Genomic DNA, 20,824 nt, shown 5'->3' with positions numbered 1-20,824 from the left:
GTTGGAGTCATGCCTACCACAAAGGAAGATGGTTGTGGTTGTTGGAGGTCAATCATCTCAGGTCCAGGACATCACTGTAGGAGTTCCTCAGGGTAGTGTCCTAGGCCCAGCCATCTTCAGCTGCTTTATCAATGACCTTCCTTCCATCATAAGGTCAGCAGTGGGGATGTTCACTGATTTTCAGCACCATTCGCGGCTCCTCAGATACTTAAGCAGTCCACGTCCAACTGCAGCAAGACCTGAACAATATCCTGGCTTGGGCTGACAAGTCGCAAGTAACATTCGTACCACACTGCTAGGATGAAGGATAAGTATGGCAAGTTTCAGGAACCTTAGATAATAAAGGATATTGTGAGATTAGTCAAAAAGGGAAGCATTCGTAAAGGCTAGAAGGCTGGGAACAGGTGAAGCCCTTGGAGAATATAAAGAAAGTAGGAAGAAACTTAAGCAAGGAGTCAGGAGGGTTAAAAGGGGTCATGAAAAGTCATTGGCAACCAGGATTAAGGAAAATCCCAAGGCCTTTTATACATATGTAAAAAGCAAGAGGGTAGACAGGGAAAAGGTAGGCCCACTCAGGGTATTCACCAAAGAGAAGGACTTAGTGGTCGATTTGTCTAGGGAACAGTGTGTAGATAGCCTGGATCATGTTGAGATCAAAAAAGAGGAAGTGTTAGGTGTCTTGAAGAATATTAAGGTGGATAAGTCCCCAGGGCCAGATGGGATCTACCCCAGAGTACTGAGGGAGGCAAGGGAGGAGATTGCTGGGGCCTTGACAGAAATCTTTGTATCCTCACTGGCTACGGGTGAGGTCCCAGAAGACTGGAGAATGGTCAATGTTGTTCCATTGTTTAAGAAGGGTAGCAGGGATAATCCAGGAAATTACAGGCCGGTGAGCCTTACGTCAGTGGTAGGGAAATTATTGGAGAAGATTCTTCGTGACAGAATTTACTACCATTTGGAAGCAAATGGGCGTATTAGTGAGAGGCAGCATGGTTTTGTGAAGGGGAGGTCATGTTTCACTAACTTGATCGAGTTTTTCGAGGAAGTGACAAAGATGATCGACAATGGAAGGGCAGTGGATGTTATGTACATGGATTTCAGTAAGGCCTTTGACAAGGTTCCTCATGGCAGACTGGTACAGAAGGTAAAGTCGCACAGGAGCAGAGGTGAGCTGGCAAGATGGATACAAAATTGGTTTGGTCATAGAAGACAGAGGGTAACAGTGGAAGGGTGCTTTTCTGAATGGAGAGCTGTGACTAGTGGTGTTCCGCAGGGATCAGTGCTGGGACCTTTGCTGTTTGTAGTATACATAAATGATTTGGAGGAAAATGTAACTGGGCTAATTAGTAAGTTTGCGGACGACATTAAAGTTGGAGGAGTTGCAGATAGTGATGAGGACTGTCAAAGATACAACGGGATATAGATCGGTTGGAGACTTGGGCGGAGAAATGGCAGATGGAGTTTAATCCGCACAAATGGGAGGTAATGCATTTTGGAAGGTCTAATACAGGTAGGAATTATACAGTAAATGGCAGAACCCTTAAGTGCATCAACGGGCAGAGGGATCTGGGTGTACAGGTCCACAGGTCACTGAAAGTGGCAACGCAGGTGGATAAGGTAATCAGGAAAGCATATGGCATGCTTGCCTTCATCGGCAGGGGTATTGAGTATAAAAGCTGGGAAGTCATGCTGCAGCTGTATAGAACCTTGGTTAGGCCACACTTGGAATATTGCGTGCAAATCTGGTCGCCACATTACCAGAAGGATGTGGAGGCTTTGGAGAGGGTGCAGAGGAGGTTTACCAGAATGCTGCCTGGTCTGGAGGTTATTAGCTATGAGGAAAGGTTTGAGAAACTCGGATTGTTCTCACTAGAGCGACGGAGATTGAGGGACGACTTGATAGAAATTTACAAAATTATGAGTGGCATGGACAGAGTAGATAGTCAGAAGCTTTTTCCCAGGGTGGAAGAATCAATTACTAGGGGACATAGATTTAAGGTGAGAGGAGAAAACTTTAGAGGAGATGTGCGGAGCAAGTTTTTTACGCAGAGGGTAGTGAGTGTCCGGAATTCGCTGCCTGAGGTGGTGGTGGAAGCAGGTACGATAGTGGTGTTTAAAAAGCAGCTTGACAAATACATGAATAGGATGGGAATAGAGGGATACGGACCCCGGAAGTGCAAAATGTTATAGTTTGACAGGCAATATGATCGGCGCAGGCTTGTAGGGCCGAAGGGCCTGTTCCTGTGCTGTACTTTTCTTTGTTCTTTGTTCACACAAGTGCCAGACATTGACCAAGCCCAACAAGAGACAATTTAACCATCATTCCCTGACATTCAATGGTATTACCATCGCTGAATCCCCCACTATCAACATCCTGGGTGTTACCATTGACCAGAACCTGAACTGGACCAGCCATATAAATACAATGGCTACAAGAGCAGGTCAGAGATTAGGAATCATGCGATGAGTAACTCATCTCCTGACTCCCCAAAACCTGTCCATGATCTCCAAGGTACAAGTCAGGAGTGTGATGGAATGCTCTCCAATTGCCTGGATGAGTGCAGCTCCAACAACACTCAAGAAGTTTGACACCATCCAGGACAAAGCAGTCCGCTTGATTGGCACCCCATCCACAAACATTCACACCCTCCACCACTGACGCACAGTGGCAGCAGTGTGTACCATCTACAAGATGCACTGCAGGAACTCACCAAGACTCCTTCGGCAGCACCTTCTAAACCCACGACCACTACCATCTAGAAAGACAAGGGCAGCAGAGAGATGGAAACACCACTACCTGGAAGTTCCCCTCCAAGCCACTCACCATTCTGACTTGGAAGTACATCCCTGTTCCTTCATTGCTGCTGGGTCAAAATCCTGGAACTCCCTCCCTAACAGCACAATGGATGTACCTACACCACATGGATTGCAGCGGTTCAAGAAGGCGGCTCACCACCACCTTCTTAAGGGAAATTAGGGATGGGCAATAAACACTGTCTTAGCCAGTGACATTCACATCCCGTCAATGAATTTAAAAAATCTTCTAATTCAAGCATCTCATTTTTTATCTCCATCCCAGCCTCTCCTTCAAAATCACCGTTTTCTTTTCAGCTTTCCTCCTAAAATACCTTCCCTATTTTCCTTACTAAGCTTGCAAACTAAACACCTCCTCAACGTCAGTAACTTAAACCTACACCATAATTATTCCTAATCTTTCTTCCCTGATTTCAATGCCCTCCTCTACTCGGTAAGCCTCATTTAGCCTATCAATTCCCCACTCACATGACAGAGATCGCTTCAATTTCACTGTCGTTCAGATCTATGATGATAAGACTAAGTAATAGTAATCGAAGAAAATAAGGAAATATTTCAAAATAAAAAAAGAGCTATTCTTAATATTTCTTCCAAATGTGGTAAACCAGTAAAGGATACTGTCCAAATTCAACTTAAGGAGGAAGCGATTGTCTGTCAGCTTCTTAATTTCAGATATCTGGTTGTAGGAAAGATCAATTTCCTGCAATGTAAAATAAACAGTGACTTTGTCTTTAATATAACTGGGTCCTGTTCATCTCCTGAGACAACTTTAAGTCAAACTATTTCACCCACCTTCAGGACACCAACACTTAAACATGGCTTGACAATGTTAAAATATATATTTAATGAGCATGGAGTGTATGTAATTGTATGGGGAAAATATATTCCAATGATAAACACTAATGAAATGTGGTAGGAAAAACTTCAATGAACAAAGAGTTAAGAAATGTTTCTTGAACAATAAGAAATTGCAAACCATCTCAGAGAACACAAGGGCAAACTTCTTGAATGAAAATATAACTGAAAACAATTTGGACATTATAGTTGCACAGGAGTATAGAATGGAAGATTACTATTTGATTATGAAGTACTTGACCTTGCAGTCTTGTCCTCTGAAATAGGTAAACTGTTCTTGGTTCTGTTCTACTCTACACCCTCACCTCCATTACTGCTTCTTTTTATTATTTGAAGAAGGTTACCAAATTCCCAACCCATAATAATCAAATTTAGTAGTTATATTATTTTTGGTTTGCAACATGATTGTTGCTGCATTTATTTAGGATTGAAGGTTGGGAGCTGGATTAAAGCTTTGCTCCTTCAAAACCTCTTCTGGTGTCACTGGCCTTCAAGGTCAGTCTTTAATGTTCAATGCTCTGAAGCACAGTATAATCAGAACTTGTTATGCAGCCAATCCTGATGTGTATCTCAGGAAATCACAGACACTCTGCCTATGATTTCCAAACATGTACAGCTGGTTCTTGAGGCTCCTTGCCAGTGGGATAAGCTCAGCAAACTGACCCCAAATGTGAACTTAGTCAAACAAATATATAAAAGTATATGACGTTTTTTCCCCCAAGTTTAAATAAAAGTAATGCACTTTTATAAACTGGACAATGCATAATCAATAGCTTCTTTATCGAATTCATTCACATCTCCTTTGTTTATATATTATTTATTTCGCCTCAATCCTTGGATAAAATCCTGTCCAAACTGGATGGTCCTTAATTTGTTAAAGAGCCACTAAATGGCTTACCTTAATAGTTTTAGGTAGTGTTATGTCAGCAAATGAGTTCAACGCATTGTGGGAGGCATCCAGCTGCAACAGGTAGGGCATAAGACTTACACAACGCAAATCTATAAATCATAAAAGTAAGCTCAGAAGAGAAGCAACTTGAGTAATGCAGTTCACAATTAACTGAAATGGAACTCTCTTAAAATACATTTTATTAGGATTTATTTTGTTTCATTGTGGTTTACTTGCAGCTGCCTTTGAAACAAAAGCAGGCCCTATCAAAATGCATAGAAGTCATGGTTTTATTGTAGAACTGGCAGCTCAAAGCACAGCAATCAGTATCTGAATGTGCAATAGCAATCTTGACAATTTGCTCTTCATCACCATGTATGAGTAACAGGTCATGGAAAAGGAAGCATCATATCAAATTATATTTTATTGAAAAAAGTGTTTAGAATCAAGACTTCTTTCATCAACTAATGGAACAAAGGAAAAACTGAAATTGAGATGGGAGGGAACAAACAATGCAGCATTCTTCACTGCCACTTCTCTTCCAGGAATGCCTACCTTGAAGAAGTACTGCTCTTCTCTCTGACAGAATTTCTGCTTGTCTCTTTTGCCTTGTTCACCTTCATTGCTTTCCATTTCTCTCCTGGTGTTTGATAAGGTGTTTACTAAAACTCACTTTCACAGTCTTATTTCCTTCCTCAGTGACTGTCTCTGTCTCCGACTTACCCCACGTGGATTCTAACTGAAGTTCCATCCCTCATGTTTCGAATCCTCCCAGGATTACAGGTATCTCTGGGACATACAACTCTCCTTGGACTGCTGTTCTCACCGCATCCTGAGATCCACACTCAGTGCCATGCGCTGCTATATGAACACACTCAACCTCTCCCTCCAGCAGCACCGACTCACCCTATCTCTAAGCTGTCCTTGCCTCCAAATTTCATTTAATTCTTCGTCTCATCCGACGCCTTAACAAGAAACTTCCTCTCTTTCTTTCAGGTGCTAAGGAACGCAAGCTCCAACAACTCATTGATACCAACGCCGATCCAGGACCCTCCACCCCTGCCCGTCTCTCTGACCCCATCTTCTAATCCCAGCCCCCGCCGTGTATTCACCATACCCCCTGACCTCCCCCTCTCTGATGCTGAATATTCAGTACTCAGCAAAGGACTCAGTTTCATACCTGTATGCCCGTACCTCAATGAATTCTGGGCTCTGCACGATGCTGAACTCTTCTTCGGCTGCCTTCGTCTCCGTGCTCACTTCTTTGAGCAGGAGTCCTCCCCCTGTTCAACAGGTCCTTTCATCCGCCTCCAGTATTCTCCCTCCACCTGGACCCCTCCCTCTGGATTCTTACCTGCTCTTGATTTTGTCATTGAGAACTGTCGGCTTGACATCGGTCATCTCAATTTCTCTCCTCCTCTCACCCACTCTAACCTGTCTCCTTCTGAACTTGCCGCACTCTGTTCTCTCAGGTCCAACCCTGACTTTGTTATCAAACCTGCTGACTAGGGTTGTTGTCTGGTGTACTGATCTCTACCTCGCAGAGGCTAAGCGCCAACTCGCAGACACTTCCTCCCACCTCCCCCTGGACCATGACCCCACCACCGAACATCAAGCCATTGTTTCCAGGGCCGTCACTGACCTCATCTCCTCGGGAGAACTTCCCTCCACAGCTTCCAACCTCAGTCTCCCAACCTTGGACAGCCTGCTTCTACCTCCTCCCCAAAATCCACAAACAGGGCTGTCCCGGCAGACCAATTGTGTCAGCCTGTTCCTGCCCACAGAACTCATTTCTTGCTACCTTGACTCCGTCCTTTCTCTCCTTGTCCAGTCTCTTGCCACCTACATCCACGATTCCTCTGATGCCCTACATCATATCAGCAATTTCCAGTTCCCTGGCCCCAATCGCTCCTCTTCACCATGGACGTCCAATCCCTCTGCACCTCCATCCCCCACCAGAATGGTCTGAGGGCTCTCCGCTTCTTCCTTGAACAGAGGCCCGAACAATCCCCATCCACCACCACCACCACTCCTCCTCCGTCTGGCTGAACTTGTTCTCTCACAATTTCTCCTTAAACTCGTCTCACTTCCTCCAAATAAAAGGTGTGGCTATGGGTACCCACATGGACCCCAGTTATGCCTGTCTCTTTATGGGGTATGTGGAACACTCCTTGTTCCAGTCCTACTCAGGCCCCCTCCCACAACTCTTTCTCCGGTACATCGATGGCTGTTTTGGTGCTGCTTCATGCTCTTATCTGGATCTGGAAAAATTTATTAATTTTGCTTCCAATTTCCACCCCTCCATCGCTTTCACATGGTCCATCACAGACACTTCCCTTCCCTTCCTTGGCCTCTCTGTCTCAATTTCTGGTGATAGACTGCCCACCAATATTCATTACAAGCCCACCCACTCCCACAGCTCCTCACACCCTGCTTCCTGTAAGGACTCCATCCTATTCTCTTAGCTCCTTCGCCTCCGTCGCATATGTTCCGATAATGCTACTTTCCAAAACAGTGCTTCTGACATGTCTTTCTTCTTCCTTAACCGAGATTTCCCACTCACAATACTTGACAGGGCCCTCAACCATGTCCGACCCATCTCCTGCGTCTCTGCCCCCAAACCTTCCTCTCCCTCCCAGAACCATGATAGGGTCCACCTTGTCCTCATTTTTCATCCCACCAGCCTCCGCATTCAAAGGATCATCCTCCACCATTTCTGCCAACTCCAGCATGATGCCACCACCAAACACATCTTCCCTTCACCCTCACTGTCAGCATTCTGTAGGAACCGTTCCCTCCGGGACACCCTGGTCCACTCCTCCATCACCCCCTACACTTCAATCCCCTCCCGCGGCACCTTCCCATGCAATTGCAGAAGGTGCAACACCTGCCCCTTTACTTCCCCCCTCCTCATTGTCCAAGAGCCCAAATACTCCTTTCAAGCGAAGCAGCACTTCCCTTGCACTTCCCTCAATTTGGTCTACTGCATTCGCTGCTCCCAATGCGGTCTACATTGGAGAGACCAAACGCAGACTGGGTGACCGCTTTGCGGAACACCTTCGGTCTGTCTGCAAGCATGACCCAGACCTTCCTGTCGCTTGCCATTTCAACACACCACCCTGCTCTCATGCCCACACATCCGTCCTTGGCCTGCTGCTATGTTCCAGTGAAGCTCAACGCAAACTGGAGGAACAGCACCTCATCTTCCAATTAGGCACTTTACAGCCTTCCGGAATTAACAGTGAGTTCAACAATTTCAGATCATGAACTCTCTCTTCCATCCTCACCCCTTTTTGATCCCCTTTTTTCAAATATTTATTTTAAAATTTTTATATATATTTTTTCCCCACCTATTTCTATTATTATTTTTAAAATTTATTTTCATTCATTGTTTTATCCCCACCTTTTAGCCTATTTCAATCCCCACCTCCCACCCCACTCCCACCAGGGCCATCTGTCACTTGCTCATCCTGCTTTCTACTCTTAATGTCACCATTAGCACATCCTTTAGCCAGTATCACCACCATCAACATCCCTTCGACCATTTGTTTATGACATCTTTTGCAATCTCTCCTTTGCCTCCACCTATCACTGGCATTCTATCCAGCGTCACCTGTCCCACCCCACTTAAACAGTATATATTTCACCACATTTCTACTTCTCTTTGGTTCTGATGAAGAGTCATACGGACTCGAAACGTTAACTCTGTCTTTTTCTCTCCGCAGATGCTGTCAGACCTGCTGAGATTTTCCAGCAATTTTTGTTTTTGTTTAATGCAGCATTCTACTTGCTTGACTGTACCTTGATTATTTTGAAATCACTGCTTGCAACTGGTGTAACATTTCTTTGTAGAACATTTGTAAACATAATCCTAGAAATTACTTTCTGCGATATTAGAGTTGATGTGTTCATATATTACCTGTATTTAAATTTCTTTTCTCCATATTATTTTTAACTAATCAATGTTGAACTGAGTCATGTTTAACTATTTAGCATTGTAGGTGTACCTATAATCACATGGACTCCAGTGGTTCAAAAAGTTGGTTCACTACCACCTTCTAAAGGGCAATTAGGGATGGGCAACAAATGCTGGCCTTGCCAGCAACCCTCGTATCCCATGAAAGAATAAAATAAAAAATTCCCTGAGCAGCACTTCAAACACATAAAAAGTATCGTCAGCCATTGCTCAGTCAGTAGCACTCTCATTTCTGAGTCAACAGATTTTGGTTTCAATTTTCACTCCAGAGACTTGAGCACATAACCTAGGTTGAGGGAGTGCTGCAATATTGAAGGTGCTGTCTTTTGGATGAGATGTAAAACTGAGGCCCCATCTTGCCTGCTTAGGTGGATGTAGAAGACCTCATGGCACTATTCTGAAGAAGAGGAGTTCTTACTGATCTTCTGGCCAATATTTGTCCCTCAACCAACATTATTTTAAAAAAGCAAATTATCTGACCATTATCACATTGCTATTTCTGGACCTTACTGTGCACAGATTGGCTGCTGTGTCTCCTACATTACAGCAGTGACTACACTTCAAAAGTACTTCATTAGCTGCAAAGTGCTTTGCGTCGTTTGAGGTTGTGAAAGGCAAGTATATTTTTTCTTTGTTGAAATGGGTACTTCAGTGGATGCCCATGGAGAGGCGAGGGGAAATTGATCCAGGGTGACCTTTCCTTTGTATAAGGCCATCTTTACCTTGTCCCCACCACTTCTCGGCCTATTCTTCAATGCAGACTCTATGACACACTAATAAACAAAACCCAGCTCTCAACCGGCAGCCTTTCATGGCCTGACATTCCAGCCCTGAACCCCTTGGCACTCCCAACAGGTTGTGCACCACATGCTAGAAGCACTATTAAAGTATTTAAGTGAGCTGGCTCTCTGTGCTATCGTGTAAGGCCAGTTTACCACTTAGGTGCGCATCCCATCTGGGAAGCAGCATTAGGTTGGACTGGATTATTGTGTCCCTGCAACTTTCTTTTAATCCCTGTTGTAAAATCTCCTCCAGTGCACTGTTCTTAATATTTATACCTGTTATATGATTGTAAGGAAGTTCCAACTTCTGGAGGTGAGTGTAATTGGAAAGAATAGTAACATCACGTAGTTTGCAATTCTGTAAAAGAGAGAAGAGGATTTATTTGCAGAGAAACACTGGATAAGGTGAAGTACAAACACATTCATATCTTACATAAAAGTTTAGTTTAAAATTTAAACCTCAAACTCTTTCCAACATAAGGCTGCTTCTAGCCTTTGTCCTAGGCTTTTTATTTTTGCGTTGCTTGGAATAACTCCACCAGTCAGATTGTTAGATCACTCACACATAGGCATATATTGAACCATAATACATCACATGCAGCAATGCCAGCTGTGACTAAATCAGTTGTCAAGTCATTTTAGGAACAAGAATAAAGTGGTACAAGGCCACCTGAACCCCAATTGGCTTTTACTGAGAATTTGTTTCTCTTCAGTTTTTGTAATCCTGGAATCAACCAACACATTTATTCCTTCTGCTGGTGAATCAGTTTCAAAAAGTCACTGGCCAAGGATATGAAGTTGCATGGAGTATATCAGCGCTGATAGGAAGCACTATGGGCAAAGACACTTATAATCATTCATGCATGATAAAAACTGTTTCCAACGTATTTGAGATTGGTTCAGAGTATGTTTCTCATTGTAGAGAATAATGTAATAGAACAGAAACCACAGAATCACAGGATGGTTACAGCACAGGAGGTCATTTGGCCTGTCATATCTGTGCTGGCTCTCTGAAGGAGCATTTCAACTGGTGTCACTTCCCCGTCTTCTCCCCGTAGCCCTGCACATTCTTCCTTTTCAAATTACAATCCAAGTCCCTCCTTAATGCCTCGATTGAAGCTGCCTCCACGACACTCTCATGCAATTCATTCCAGGTCCATACCACTCGCTGCATGAAAAGGTTTTTCCTCATGTTGCCATTGCTTCTTTTGCCAATTACTTTAAAGCTCTGCCCTCTGATTCTTGATCCTTCCAACATTGGGAACAGTTTCTCCCTATCTACTCTGTCCAGGCCCCTCATGATTTTGAATACCTCAATCAAATCTCCTCTCAACCTTCCAAGGAAAACAGTCCCAACTAATCTATCTACATTACAGAGTTCCTCATCCCCAGAACCATTCTCGTGATTTTTTTTGCACCCTTTCTAATGCCTTCATATCCTTCCTAAAGTGTGGCACCCAGAACTGGATGTAATACTCCAGTTGAGGCTTAACCAGGGCTTTAACCAAGTTTACCATAGCTTCCTTGCTTTTGTATTCTATGGCCCTATTAATAAAGCCTAGGATGCTATATACTTTATTAACCGTGCTCTGACTTTATCCTGACACCTTCAAGGATTTATGCATATACACATCCAGGTCACTCTGCTCCTCCACCTCTTTAAAGTTGTACTTTTTATTGTATATTGCCTGTCCACATTCTACCAAAATTAATCATCTCACACATCTCTGCATTAAATTTCATCTGCCACTTGTCTACCCATTCCACAAACCAATGACCATTGATGTTAATGGAGGAGGTTAGAAGGAAACTTGATTAGAGCCACTTTCTTTGTGCCATATGGACGGAGACTTCCATAAAAGGAGCAGTTCAGATACTTTGCTGAATATTTCCAGATGAGCACCAGTCTTCTTAGCTGCACTGGTGTTCTGAACGAAAGTGCATTCAGATTTGCCTTGATTGCAAATTGAACTTCCTTCTGTATGGCTAGGTTTGCTTGGGCTCCAAGGGTGTACAATAAGGCAACAAAAACAAAAAATGCTGGAAAAACTCAGCAGGTCTAACAGCATCTGTGGAGAGAAAGACAGAGTCAACGTTTCGAGTCCATATGACTCTTTTTCAGAGCCATACAGACTCGAAACGTTAACTTTGTCTTTCTCTCCACAGATGCTGTTAGACCTGCTGAGTTTTTCCAGCATTTTTTGTTTTTGTTTCAGGTTTCCAGCATCCGCAGTATTTTGCCTTTATCTTAGTGTACAATAAGGCACCCTTGATCTAGCTGCAACACAGAATCATAGAATGGTTACAGCACAAAAGGAAGTCATTTTGCCCAGTATCCATGCTAGCTCTCTGCAAGAGCAACTCTTCTAGCCTCACTCCCCCATCTTTCCCCCGTTACCCTGCAATTTTTTTCTCATTGCCATGGCCACTATTCCTGAAGGGATCTTTAAATAGGGTGGCTAAATGGTAAAGTGAGACAGTGTTCCCTTAGATGTCAACCCAGGAATGCCTGAAACCTCTGCTTGTCAGCCTTGCAGCAGCTCCTCAACGGAGAAACTTTTAGCAAAGGTCAGCTGCCATAGTTGCTGCTGCAGTTCTGAAAGGAACCCGGAGCTCTGTAACCAAGTTAAGTAGACTGGACCCACTGCACAAAAGACACTCCTGGGAGGCTTTAGTACAAGTTGGTACTGGAGTTTCACCTTCTGGTGTGGACTGGGATAGCAGGGACTGGATGGAAAATAGCCTTATCCAGCCAATCTCACCATACCATCGAAGAAACAACCAAAGATGGACCTCTAGCCAATATAGACTTGACAAGTAAAGTACTGCTTCAAGATGCTGGTGGTATGCTGGTTAAGTATCGTGATAGCTGCATGGTCATTGTATCTGCACTCTATTTCTGTTTATAGATGTGCCAAAAGTATGACTAGCCAAGTCTGGATGTGGTAGCCATGGTCTCTGAAGAGCCATCCTCCAAGTCTCCCTTCTCTTAACACCTATCACAGATGTTTATCTTAAAAATTAACATTGCAACTGCTGCCTGGGAAGTGGATATTGACCTCCATAATATAACACTGGTGGTCACCGCAGAACAGAACTCCTTTCTTTTCAGATAGGCTAATGAACTGTGTTTACAGGCCAAGCTGGCCTCTTGAACTTTGGAAAATCTAACAATGCAATGAAATTAGGAAGCAATGCCATTATGATGCTCTTGCAGTTCAGTGAGAAAGAAGATTAAAATGTTTGCTCTCCTGGACAATGCATGAGTTGCCTATTTGATAAATCTGTGCACAGTAAATTAACTAATACAGATAGACCCAATCTGGGAAGTGTCAGAGGCATAAGAGTTGAGTGACATGTTCATCTTGATCACACTAGCAGTGCCATCACTATGGTGGGGCTTGGTTCGAAACAGATGACACAGCTCTGTTACTAAAACAGAAAATGCTGGAAAAACTCAGCAGGTCTGACAGCATCTGTGGAGAGAGAAACAGAGTTAATGTTTTGAGTCCATATGACCAGGTCATACAGACTCGAAACGTTAACTCTGTTTCTCTCTCCACAGATGCTGCCAGACCTGCTGAGTTTTTCCAGCATTTTCTGTTTTTGTTTCAGATTTCCAGTATCCGCAGTATTTTGCTTTCAGCTCTGTAACTGTCTCCTTGTTGAAACTGAGCCCGCAGTACCTGCAAGGGCAGTCCTCTTCTGTCACTAGCGAATAACTCTGTTATTAAGAGAGCAGTTACCAACAAGCGAGAGACTCGGTGACCTATATAGCAAGATTAGTATACTGCATATGCAGTGTATGATGACAAAGAAAATTGCAAGCTCTCCCATTAAGCAGTATTTAGAAGAAGGTTCACATTGCTAATGAAGGAATCCTGTGTGAGAATGCGCATGACCAGCAGTGATTTCAAATGCAACACTGAACAGGCTGGAAGTGAGTACGTTAATGCTTTTAATGCTTAAAAACTTTTCTGGCCCTATGTCAAAATTCAAAAACAAAAATTTCCTGCGCTGCTCCATGGCTAAGATGAATGGATGAAAATGGAGACCGAATCCTAATATACTAGGTAGTTGCAATGTAGGCAGTGCAGAGCATTATATCATATCCTCATAATTCCACAGGCACAGGTTTAATTGACCAAAAGTTAGAATTTATACTTAGGTAAACTATTGTCAGCCTGTATCATCGGCTGATATCACTTTGTTATCAATAAGGGTTTGTGCCAACATACTTACCGGCAGAGAGAGATGGAGATAGGCCTGTTCCAATCCAGTTGCTGAGTGTCTCAGATTTGATAAACCTTTCACTAGTACTTTTTCTGTCAGTACACCATCAAATTCTTCCTGGAAAACAAAACACTTGTTGAAAATTTCCAGTGTTTTCTTGGGATGCACCAAATAAAGGGTTTCTGTTTTTTGGAGGAATTCACAAATAAATGTCCCAGTCAGTAGAGCAATCTCAGCTGTGCTGTGATGGCAAGATGCAAAATGGAAAACAGTCAAGGGAAAAAGACTTTAGCAGTCAGGCGTAGAATAGCATAACAAGAGACGCAGGTCTACCCCTCGAAGGCCCATTAATGAAAAATTGGTTAGTCAATCATTTTAAGGTCTTGCTCGGCTCAGATTTTGAAATACAATCTATCACCAAGGGATAATTCGGTTCAATTCAGAGTTTCTCCATTTTTATTGGAGTGAGCCAGTTTCAGTTGGAAAGCAAGTTACTACAGTTGAACCAAGGTTTTCATTAAGATAACTTGTTTCTCAATTTTATTTTTTATTCATCCACGGGATGTGGGATTTGCTGGCTGGGCCAGCATTTATTGCCCATCCCTAGTTGCGTTGAGAAGGCGGTGGTGAGCTGCCTTCTTGAACCACTGCAGTCCATGTGGTGTAGGTATACCCACAGTGCTGTTAGGAAGAGAGTTTCAGGATTTAAACCAAGCGACAGTGAAGGAACGTCAATATATTTGCAAGTCAGGATGGTGAGTGACTTGGAGGGGAACTTCCAGGTGGTGGTGTTCCCATCTATCTGCTGCCCTTGTCCTTCTAGATGGTAGTGGTCGTGGGTTTGGAAGGTGCTGACAAAGGAGCCTTGGTGAATTCCTGCAACGCATCTTATAGATGGTACACGCTGCTGCTACTGTGCGCCGGTGGTGGAGGGAGTGAATGTTTGTGGATGTGGTGCCAGTCAAGCGGGCTGCTTTGTCCTGGACGTTGTCAAGCTTCTTGAGTGTTGTGGGAGCTGTACTCATCCAGGCAGGAGGGGAGTATTCTATCACACTCCTGACCTAAGCCGTGTAGATGGTGGACGTGCTTTAGGCAGTCAGGAGGTGATTTACATGTCGCAGGATTCCTAGCCTCTGACCTGCTCTTGTAGCCACAGTATTAATATGGCTGGTCCAGTTCAGTTTCTGGTCAATGGTAACCCCCAGGTGTTGATAATGGGGGATTCAGTGATAGTAATGCCATTGAACATCAGTGGCAATGGTTGGATTCTCTCTTGTTGGAGATGGTATTGCCCAGCACTTGTGTGGCACGAATGTTACTTGCCACATGTCAGCCCAAGCCTGCATGTTGTCCAGGTCTTGCTGCATTTGGACATGGACTGCTTCAATAACTGAGGAGTCACGAATGGTGCTGAACATTGTGCAATCATCAGTGAACATCCCCACTTCTGACCTTATGATGGAAGGAAGGAGGAAGGTCATTGATGAAGCAGCTGAAGATGGTTGGGGCGAGGTCACTACCCTGATGAACTCCTGCAGTGATGTCCCGGAGCTGAGATGACGGACCTCTAACAACCACAATCATCTTCCTTTGTGGTAGGTGTGACTCCAACCAGCAGAGAGTTTTCCCCCTGATTCCCATTGACTTCAGTTTTGCTAGGGCATCTTGATGCCACACTCGGTCAAATGCTGCCTTGATGTCAAGGGCAGTCACTTTCATCTCACCTCGGGAGTTCAGCTCTTTTGTCCAAGTTTGAACCAAGGCTGTAATGAGGTCTGGAGCTGAGTGGCCCTGGGAGAATCCAAACTGGGCGTCAGTGAGCAGGTTGTTGCTAAGCAAGTGCCGCTTGATAGCACTGTTGATGACCCTTTCTATTACTTTACTGATGATCGAGAGTAGACTAATGGGGTAGTAATTTGCTGGGTTGGGTTTGTCCTGCTTTTTGTTTACAAGACATACCTGGGCAATTTTCCACATTGCTGGGTAGATGCCAGTGTTGTAGCTGTACTGGAACAGCCTGGCTAGGGGAGTGGCAAGTTGGCAAGTTCTGGAGCACAAGTCCACAGTACTATTGCCAGAATGTTGTCAGGGCCTTTGCAGTATCCAGTGCCTTCAGACGTTTCTTGATATCGAGTGGAGTGAATTGAATTGGCTGAAGACTGGCATTTGTGATGCTGGGGACCTCCAGAGGAGGCCAAGATGGATCATCCACTTGGCACTACTGGCTGAAGATTGTAGCAAATGCTTCAGCCTTATCTTTTGCACTGATGTCCTGGGCTCCTCCATCATTGAGGATGGGGATATTTGTGGAGCCTCCTCCTCCAGTGAGTAGTTTAATTGTCCAACACCATTCACGACTGGATGTGGCAGGACTGCAGAGCTTAGATCTGATCCGTTGGTTGTGGGATCGCTTAGACCTGTCTATCACTTGCTGCTTATGCTGTTTGGCATGCAAGTCGTCCTGTGTCATAGCTTCATCAGATTGACACCTCATTTTCAGGTATGCCTGATGTTGCTCCTGGCATGCCCTCCTGCACTCTCCATTGAACCAGGGTTGATCTTCTGGCTTGATAGTAATGGTAGAGTGGGAGATATGCCAAGCCATGAGGTTACACAGATTGTGTTCGAGTACAATTCTGCTGCTGCGGATGGCCCACATCGCCTCATGGATGCCCAGTCTTGAGTTGCTAGATCTGTTCGAAATCTATCCCACGGTGGTAGTGCCACACAACACGATGGAGGGTATTCTCAATGTGAAGGCGGGACTTTGTCTCCACATCCACTGTGCGGTATTCAATCCCATCAATAAATGGGTAGATGCATTTGCAGCAGGCAGGTTGGTGAGGATGAGGTCAAGTATGCTTTTTCCTCTTGTTGGTTCCCTCACCACCTGCCACAGACCCAGTCTAGCAGCTATGTCATTTAGGACACAGCCAGCTGAGTCAGTAGTGGTGCTACCGAGACATTCTTGGTGATGGATATTGAAGTTCCCCCACCCAGAGTACATTCCCTTGCCACCCTCAATGTTTCCTCCAAGTGGTGTTCAACATGGAGGAGTACTAATTCCTCAGCTGAGGGAGGGCAGTACGTGGTAACCAGCAGGAGGTTTCCTTGCCCATGTTTGACTTCATGGGGTCCGGAGTTGATGTTAGGGACTCCCTGGACAACTCCCTCCCGTATAACCACTGTACCACCACCTCTGCTATGCCTGTCCTGCTGGTGGGATGGTGATTGGTGGAGTCTAGGACATTATCTGTCAGGTATGATTCCATGAGGATGACTATGTCAGGCTGTTGCTCGACTAGTCTGTGAGACAGCTCTCCCAGATGATAGTAAGGAGGACTTTGCAGGGTCGACAGTGCTGCGATTGCTGTTGTCGTTTCCAGTGCCTAAGTCGACGCCAGGTGGTCTGTCCGATTTCATTCCCTTTTTGTGACTTTGTAACGGTTTAGGTACAACTGAGCGGCTTGGCTAGATCATTTCAGAGAACATTTAAGCATCCATGTAGGCCAGACCAGGTAAGGACAGCAGATTTCCTTCCCTAAAGAGCCAAATGGGTTTTTACAACAATCGACAATGGTTTCATGGTATCATTCTAGATTTTTATTGAATACAAATTCACCATCTGCCGTGGCAGGATTCGAACCCAGGTCCCCAGAGTATTACCCAGGGTCTCTGGATTACTAGTCCAGCAACAATACCACTACACCATCGCCTCCCCACAATTCTAATTACATGATATGATTCCCAATGGAGCAACTCACTGCAATCAGACTGATTCAGTTCCAATTAGAGAGGACTCAATTTCCATTGGAACAACTTGGTCCTACACCCACTCAGTTCCAACGTGAGTGATTCACTGCTGATTGAAAAGACAGGAATTTCTATAGCGCCTTCCACAACTTCAGGGGATCCCAAATCGCTTTACAGCCAACAAAACAATTTTTAATATGTAGCCATTGCTGCAATGTAGGAATTGAACAACCATAAGACCATACGACATAGGAGCAGAAATTAGGCCATTCGGCCCATCGAGTCTGCTCCGCCATTTAATCATGGCTGATAAGTTTCTCAACCCCATTCTCCCGCCTTCTCCCCGTAACCTTTGATCCCCTTACCAGTCAAGAACCTATCTATCTCGGTCTAAAATACACTCAATGACCTGGCCTCCACAGTCCTCTGTGGCAATGAATTCCATAGATTCACCACTCTCTGGCTAAAGAAGTTTCTCCTCATCTCTGTTCTAAAAGGTCTTCCCTTTACTCTGAGGCTGTGCCCTCGTTCCGAGTCTCTCCTACTAATGGAAACATCTTCCCCATGTCCACTCTATCCAGGCCTTTCAGTATTCTGTAAGTTTCAATCAGATCCCCCCTCATCCTTCTAAACTCCATTGAGTATAGACGCAGAGTTCTCAAATGTTCCTCATATGTTAAGCCTTTCATTCCTGGGATCATTCTCGTGAACCTCCTCTGGACCCTCTCCAGGGCCAGCACATCCTTCCTGAGATACGGGGCCCAAAATTGCTCACAATATTCTAAATGTGGTCTGACCAGAACCTTATAAAGCCTCAGCAGCACATCCCTGCTTTTATATTCTAGTCCTCTCAAAATAAATGCCAACATTGCATTTGCCTTCCTAACTACTGACTCAACCTGCAAGTTAACCTTAAGAGAATCCTGGACTAGGACTCCCAAGTCCCTTTGCACTCCAGATTTCTGAATTTTCTCCCCATTTAGAAAATAGTCTATGCCTCTACTCTTCCTACCAAAGTGCATGACCTCACACTTCTCCACATTGTATTCCATCTGCCACTTCTTTGCCCATTCTCCTAACCTGTCTAAATCCTTCTGCAGCCTCCCCACCTCCCCAATACGACCTGTCCCTCCACCTATCTTTGTATCATCTGCAGACTTAGCCTGAATGCCCTCAGTTCCTTCATCTAGATCATTAATGTATAAAGTGAAAAGTTATGGTCCCAACACTGACCCCTGCGGAACTCCACGAGTCACCTGCCGCCATCCTGAGAAGGACCCCCTTATCCCCATTCTCTGCCTCCTGCCAGACAGCCAATCTTCTATCCATGCTAGTACCTTGCCTCTAACACCATGGGCTCTTATCTTACTGAGCAGCCTTCTGGAAGTCCAAGTAGATAACATTCATTGGCTCTCCTTTGTCTAACCTGCTCGTTACCTCTTCAAAGAATTCTAACAGATTTGTCAGGCATGACCTCCCCTTGATGAAACCATGCTGACTTTGCCCGATTTTACCACGCACTTCCAAGTATTCTGAAATCTCATCCTTAATAATGGACTCTAAATTCCTACCAACGACCGAGGTCAGGCTAATCGGCCTGTAATTTCCCATCTTTTGCCTCACTCCCTTCTTAAACAGGGGGGTTACATTAGCCATTTTCCAGTCCTCTGGGACCTTCCCTGACTCCAGTGATTCCTGAAAGATCACCACTAATGCCTCCACTATCTCTTCAGCTATCTCCTTCAGAACTCTGGGGTATAATCCATCTGGTCCAGGTTATTTATCCACCTTCAGACCTTTCAGTTTTCCTAGCACCTTCTCCTTGGTAATGGCCACCATACTCACCTCTGCCCCCCGACTCTCTTGAACTTTAGGGATGTCACTAGTATCTTCTACTGTGAAGACAGACGCAAAGTACCTATTCAGTTCCTCCGCCATTTCTTTGTTCCCCACTACTACTTCTCCAGCATCATTTTCCAGCAGCCCAATGTCCACTTTTGCCTCTCTCTTACTCTTTATATAGCTAAAAAAAACTCTTGCAATCTTCTTTTATATTACTGGCTAATTTACCCTCATATTTAATCTTCTCCCTCCTTATTTCTTTTTTAGTTGTCCTCTGTTGGTCTTTGTAGGTTTCCCAATCCCCTGGTTTCCCAATGCTCTTCGCCTCATTGTATGCTTTCTCTTTAGCTTTTATGCTGTCCCTGACTTCCCTTGTCAGCCATGGTTGCCTCGTCCTCCCTTTAGTATGCTTCTTCTTCCTAGGGATGAATTTTTGCTGTATCTCCCAAATTACTCCCAGAAACTCCTGCCATTGCTGATCCACTGTCTTTCCTGCTAGGCTCATCTCCCAGTCAATTCTAGCCAGCTCCTCCCTCATGCCTCTGTAGATGCCTTTATTCAACTGTAATACCAATTTGCACACAACCATCTCCCACCGACAGAAATGTGATAATGACCAGATAATCTGTATTTGTGATATTAATTGACGGATATATATTGGCCAGGGCACTGGGGAGAACTCCCCTGCTCTACTTCGAAATAGTGCTATTGGATCTTTTATGTTCACCCGAGTAGACAAATGGGACCTCAGCTTAACATCTCATCTGAAAGAGGGCACCTCCGACAGCAGCATTCCCTCAATACTGCGCTGGATTGCCAGCTTTCATATTTGTACTCAAGTCCTGGAGTTGGACAATTGGGTTAACCACATTCCCTTTTGAGGGGCTTTGTGTCCAGTTGGAATGTCTTGATGTCACTTCTTGTTGGAATGACTAATGTCACTTTGCAGTGACTTTATTCCAGTTGCACTGGCTACAGACCTGCAGCTCCCCCTCTTCTGAGCTCTCGCATTCCTCCAAGCTGCTGCTCTCGCTGCTGCTCAGGGCGCTGTCCAGCAGCTCCTGGTAGAACTCCTCCACCACCTCCCTGCTCTCGCCGTCCAGCAGCGCCCACAGTAGAACTCCAGCCAGCTCCTGCATCCCCTCTTCCAGGGCCTCCTCGGCGCACTCCCGCAACAGCTCCTCCAGCATCTCCAGCATCATGTCCTCCTCTTCCTCCATGTTGTCCTCCTCCTCCTCCTCCTCCTCTCCCTCTCCCTCCACCGGCTCCTCAGCCGGCACCTCGCCCTCGGCCGGCACCTCGCCCTCGTTCACCGTCGCCGCCTCCATCTTCTGCAACGGCAAGTGAGCCTTTTCCCCGGTTGCAAACAGCAATGTTACCTCAATCCGACCGCCACCATTTTGTTGTTAAGGTGGTTGCTAGGAAACGGCAGGAGTGCGGGGTGGGGGGGCGGTGTCCTGGCCCACTCGGCCCCATGGGAGCTGTAGTCCGCCTGGAACTACAACTCCCGCAATGCACCGCTTTTGCACATGCGTATTCACGTAACATTGTGCCTCGGCAAGTAGCCTTGAAGCCAAGAGTTCACTGGTTGAAAGTTATTGGATTACAAAAATGTTTTTTTCTGTAGGTAAACAGGGAGAAGAGGCTAAAAATAATAATTGATACATTGTTGGCAAGGGT

General features: G+C 44.9%; 1 protein-coding gene across 1 annotated transcript in view; it reads right to left on the bottom strand.

Moving 5' to 3' along the window:
* Nucleotides 1-20,555, bottom strand: part of lrguk (leucine-rich repeats and guanylate kinase domain containing) — a 175,335-nt gene extending 154,780 nt beyond the window's left edge. The window contains exons 1-5 of the mRNA XM_078553057.1: nt 20,125-20,555; nt 13,559-13,666; nt 9,593-9,674; nt 4,568-4,668; nt 3,433-3,514 (exon numbers count right to left, since the gene is read on the bottom strand). Coding sequence (XP_078409183.1) covers nt 3,433-3,514; nt 4,568-4,668; nt 9,593-9,674; nt 13,559-13,666; nt 20,125-20,472 — 721 coding nt within the window. The 5' untranslated portion in view covers nt 20,473-20,555. The remainder of the gene's footprint in view (nt 1-3,432; nt 3,515-4,567; nt 4,669-9,592; nt 9,675-13,558; nt 13,667-20,124) is intronic.
* Nucleotides 20,556-20,824: the final 269 nt, after the last annotated feature.

Source organism: Cetorhinus maximus, chromosome 12 (genome assembly GCF_964194155.1).
Source record: "Cetorhinus maximus chromosome 12, sCetMax3.hap1.1, whole genome shotgun sequence".
NCBI classification, from domain to species: Eukaryota; Metazoa; Chordata; class Chondrichthyes; order Lamniformes; family Cetorhinidae; genus Cetorhinus; species Cetorhinus maximus.
This window is presented reverse-complemented; position numbering and strand designations above follow the sequence as displayed.